General features: G+C 41.2%; 1 protein-coding gene across 1 annotated transcript in view; it reads right to left on the bottom strand.

Annotated features, from left to right (window-relative positions):
• ABCG1 (ATP binding cassette subfamily G member 1) overlaps positions 1 to 4,596 on the bottom strand; it is a 48,505-nt gene extending 43,909 nt beyond the window's left edge. Inside the window, exon 1 of the mRNA XM_029964806.1 lies at positions 4,358 to 4,596. Coding sequence (XP_029820666.1) covers positions 4,358 to 4,577 — 220 coding nt within the window. The 5' untranslated portion in view covers positions 4,578 to 4,596. The remainder of the gene's footprint in view (positions 1 to 4,357) is intronic.
• Positions 4,597 to 4,801: the final 205 nt, after the last annotated feature.

Genomic DNA, 4,801 nt, shown 5'->3' with positions numbered 1-4,801 from the left:
TATAGGAAGAATATTTCCATTTCCATCCTGTATTATAGCAAAATCACCTAGAAATAATAGAAGAAATTTCCTTTGCTGGGTATATAGAACATATGTATCTTTTTTAGGTAAAGCTGAATGAATTTGACCAAGACGGAAAGCTCCAAAGTACTTTTCCTGCCCTCTTTGTATGTAGGTCTATACATAAGTCATCCCCAAATCACAATTCAGATTACTTTATGGTGCTTTTAACAAAAATGGCAGAAACCTGAGGCATTGACTTTTCTATGAAATCCCCCTGCAAACAGTTTTCAGGCAGTCCTAGTACTAAAACCTACAAGTCTCTAATTTTTCTATGAACTGGTAAAACCAATCTAGGTTTCTGTGGTTTGCATTTCAAACTGCAGTTTAAACAAACAGCTCAGAAGCCAAGATAAGACCCACTTTCATCTCTTTCTCAGGCCTTACATAAATGGCTTTGTTATGAGACAGTAAAACTTTTGGTCACATTTTGTTCTGAAACTCTGCAGATCTTGCTCTTTCCATATTTAAGGAGCCACACTGGATCTAACATAAGACTCTCATTTTTCTCTTCACCTCCAGGCCAGCTGGCTCCCTTGTCCTAAAAGAAAGGAGAAGGCATTCTTGGACTAACTAATCTTACAACAGTTACTCCAGGAATCCTGCACCTTTCTTAAATAAATCCTGAAATTTGCTGACCCACAGGAAACCCCCAGAAAATGCTTGAACAAGGACTGAGACACATTTTCAGTTATGGAAGATCCTTAACCTGATCTGGATCAAGTCACTTAAAAATCCTTCAAAACTAAAGAAACAGTTTGACTCTGTTGACTGGTTCCCTAAAAGCTTTATGGGGAAAACGCCAAAGTCATCTGAGACCTTCTGAAACTTTCACCTCTGTCAGCTTTTCCAAATTCCCATACAGGAGCAACAGCTCCTCCTGAATGGAATGGGTCACATACCATTCCATCGAGTTTTGATCTAGGACTGACCTGCCACCTTCCTTCCCTGTAAATGCCCCTGACCACAAGAGGAATTACACCAGGAATGAATCAGCTCCAGAGTCACACCAATCTTTGCTATGAATTTGATAAAACACCATGAGCAGAGAGGCATTTATCACATAAACCTTAGAATCAAAATGCCCCTCCCTCCTTTACAAGAGAAAAAGAGATTCAATAGATAAATTAGGCATTTAAAGGCTGACACACAAATCAATGAAAAATTCTAATTTGAAGTCTACTACAGCTTATTTAGCTTCTTTCTTGTTGACAAGCAATGCAAATTCACCTTTCTTTGTGCTTTTAATGAAAAGTAAATGACATGACATACCATGAGTTTCATTGTTCTGAACAATCAAGCTAAGTACAGAACAGAGTGGCAGCACTACTAATTATTCCTCCTTTTGTTAATCTGGAGCCTAACCTTAACATCATTTTGCAATACCATCTTTACTGAAGGGAGTTGCTCTTTAGCTGAATTCCTCTCCAACACTCTGGCAGGAATCAGCTTTGTAAGGAAACTATGCTTCTGCCTTTGTGATCCAACACTCTTGAAGGGGTTTAACTAATTCATTACAGTCATGGAGAGTGATGTAGAAATAGTATTTTTTTTCCCCAAGCTCCATTTCAGAATAGAAACACCATTAATTTAAAAGGCACATTTTTGAAACAGCTTCCCTTATCGCTTCTTACCACAACCAGCACTCAAGAACAATGTGAACTGAGACATCTCCCTTTTTTTTTTTCCCAACTTATGCACACAATTTTACTTCAGTTGCATTTCCTATACTGGACTGTCCTAGTGTTTTCTGCTCCTCTTCTCATAAAAAAGTGAATTCAAACATTTCACATCACATCACTGAGAGAGACTTTTAGCACAGGGAATCCACAAGGAGTGTAGAACTATGACCACCACCAGTGTTAGGAGGCCCACTATTGCCCTTCTGTTGAGCAGTGGCAGATTAAAACCCACTGAAAAGTCCCATTTTCCCACTGGAGGAGAGACCAGTATAAGGCATTCAGAACAGTTTTACATGCAATGCATTCATCTACAAATCCATCAGTTTGAAACAGAGAATATCCCAAATTGTATACACAAAAAAAAATTTACTAGCAGAATCACTAAAACAATTCAAGGAATCTGATAGTTTGGGCCTTACCTTCACTGGAGACTATTCAGGTAATTCAATTTTCTTTTCTAGAGTGAAAAATCTCCTCTATTAAAACCAATATATTGAGTTTCTTCAGCTGTTCTTCGTAGGCCCCCTGAATAATTTTTTACCTCTCTGACAGACCCTTTCCAGCTTCCCAATATCTCTGTGGATCTGGAGGGCCCAACACTGGGTACAATATCCCAGTTGTGCTCTCACTGATGCCAGGAAAGATAACAACTTGGCTCCACCTGGCCATGGCCTCCAAAGGCAGTATATTATATAGTTTATCTTACTGGCAATGAGAGCACACTTTGGTTCACAGTCACTTGGCATGGAGTGTAGACCTCCCAAAGCTGTTTTAGGTCCTTGTCAAGAAGAAGAATGCCAAGCCCTGCTGGCAGACACAACCTCACAGCCCCTCTGAGGGTGCCCTCGGTGGCCCCAGGAAAGACACACGGTGAGGAGGAGAGAATATGAACCCCTGCACACAGACAGCTAGAAAAGTTTAATCTCCTCTTTCAAACCTAAGTGTAGTGACACAGTCATAGCCATACTCTAGAGCTAAATACCTCAACAGGTCATTTTCAGCAGTAGGACATTTTGCCAGGACGTGCCATTCAGTTCAAGCCAAGTCAAGGCATGTCAGCAAATGTGAACAAAGAACCCCCTCAATCATTTCTGGCCAGTGAGAAAGACATCCAGTTAGAGATCTCAAGCTTTTAAATCTCACACGAGACATCTTGGCCTTGCTCCATTTTGACGTTTGAGTTCATTCTGATAAGATAAAACATAATTTTGAATGCACCAAAGTTGCTGCCAAACCAATTGTTCTCCTATGGACAGCACGGCTCCATGCAATTTTAATAGATAAATAAAAGATGGCCAGTGTGTGTACATACAGTTCTGATGTTGAAAAACCCATTAAAGCATGAAATCTGCAGATCCTTCAACAAATGAACAATTGTATGCACAGGCTGTCCATGTACAGTAGCACTTTCATGGCAACAGCTCCAGTGTTTTTCATACCACACATTTTTAGACCATTAAGGCCTTGATGTTGTGATAATGACACAGTTTCCAGACAGCAGCAATGTACTTTGTGAAACAATTTCAAGTGTAATGTTTAAGCCAGTGGATTTATAGATGCAGAGCCTGTGCAGGTATGAAGTATGGCTCAGGTGAGCAGTCCATTGGCAGGGGCTTATCTCTTAAAAGAACTAAAGCACACAACCATACCAGTTTACATTACTGAGAGAGAATTCCTCAAGGAAGAGCAATTATGCCATTTAGTACACAAAATTCTCCCGCAGATTTCAATAGTTTCTCTTGGGCATACTTCTTTTCACTAGCAGGAATTTACTGCACGACCTAGTTTTCCTTTCAGAGATGACTAGTCACATGCACACACAAAACCCAAAAACTCTCTAGGAAACACAAGGCTACACAAAGCAAGTGAAGGTATAAAAAGGAATGGATGCCAAGCCCAGGAGAAACGACAGAGCCACCTTACATCCACCTTTCAGAGATGGAACTGACCAATGGCATATCAAGAACAGAGCTGAATATGCCCTTCTTACTCCCAATGCTTCTCTTTCTGAAGATACCCCCAATATCTGTATCATTTTGGTACACCCTGTGTTGTAGGCTGTGAACTCTTTGCTGTCTATATCAGCAAAGGAGGTAGCAAAAGAGCATCTTTGTCTTTGACTAAACCTCAGGAGTCAGTCCTAGCAAGAGCCAGTGATTCCATCAGTTAAAAGGAATTATCAGCTTAGAGAGATCCCTCGTAGAACACCAAGAGGCACGGATGGGCCGACATTCCTACAGCTCAAAGCATTTATTTCCAAGCTCAGCATTTTAAGAAAATGTTTTTTATCCTGGTGTCAGATGCCTTCTGAAATTCTGAGATACTCGCTGTTCTGAAGGAGTACTGAAAAAAATAACCATTTCACAAAACAGCCAGTTGCAAGAGTAAAAGAAAAAAGCCTCCTCTTCCCCCCCTCCACCCCCATCTTTAAACTGCTGCATATTCTACCCACCCTCAACAATAAATTGTAGACATGCAAGATCACAGGACAGATATTTGGCAGCACAGCAATACCATATTTACTTCAGATACTTTAGAATTGGGAGGCAGAAATAAGCAGTTGTACAAACTGCTGCATCTACAGTTTCTTGTAGATGAAGCACTGTCTTCCTCACCTTTCTTCCTCCACCACGGCCCTTCTTGGATGGAGTAGGACAGTTCTTTAAACTCAATGTTCACGGCTGGTCTGCGGGGTAGGTAGGAGAAGCGGTGAGCCTCTGTCAGAGCATTGTCCACCTTTTTTAAGTGTCCATTCATGAGCCGGATGTCTTGGGTGTCTGTGCCGTTGGAGACCACTTCGTCCACCGAAACACACACCGACTTCGGCTCGGCCATGGTGCACCCGGAACTGCTGCCGTTCTGCAGGGAAGGTGGAGAGAGTTCAAAGGCTTCTGTTTAGGAATACACTTCAAACCCCCCTGCACTAGAAGAATTATGATCTAAATAACACAAGAATCCAGCACAGTAACGCGCTGAAAGGCGAAAGAGGAATAAAATAAAACAATCTTTTGTTTGTTCTGCCTGAGCATTGACAGAAGAGGTGAAAGAGCTCTTGCACC

The sequence above is a fragment of the Manacus vitellinus genome, unplaced genomic scaffold (assembly GCF_001715985.3).
Source record: "Manacus vitellinus isolate BGI_N305 unplaced genomic scaffold, ASM171598v3 scaffold_7_pilon, whole genome shotgun sequence".
Taxonomy (NCBI): domain Eukaryota; kingdom Metazoa; phylum Chordata; class Aves; order Passeriformes; family Pipridae; genus Manacus; species Manacus vitellinus.
This window is presented reverse-complemented; position numbering and strand designations above follow the sequence as displayed.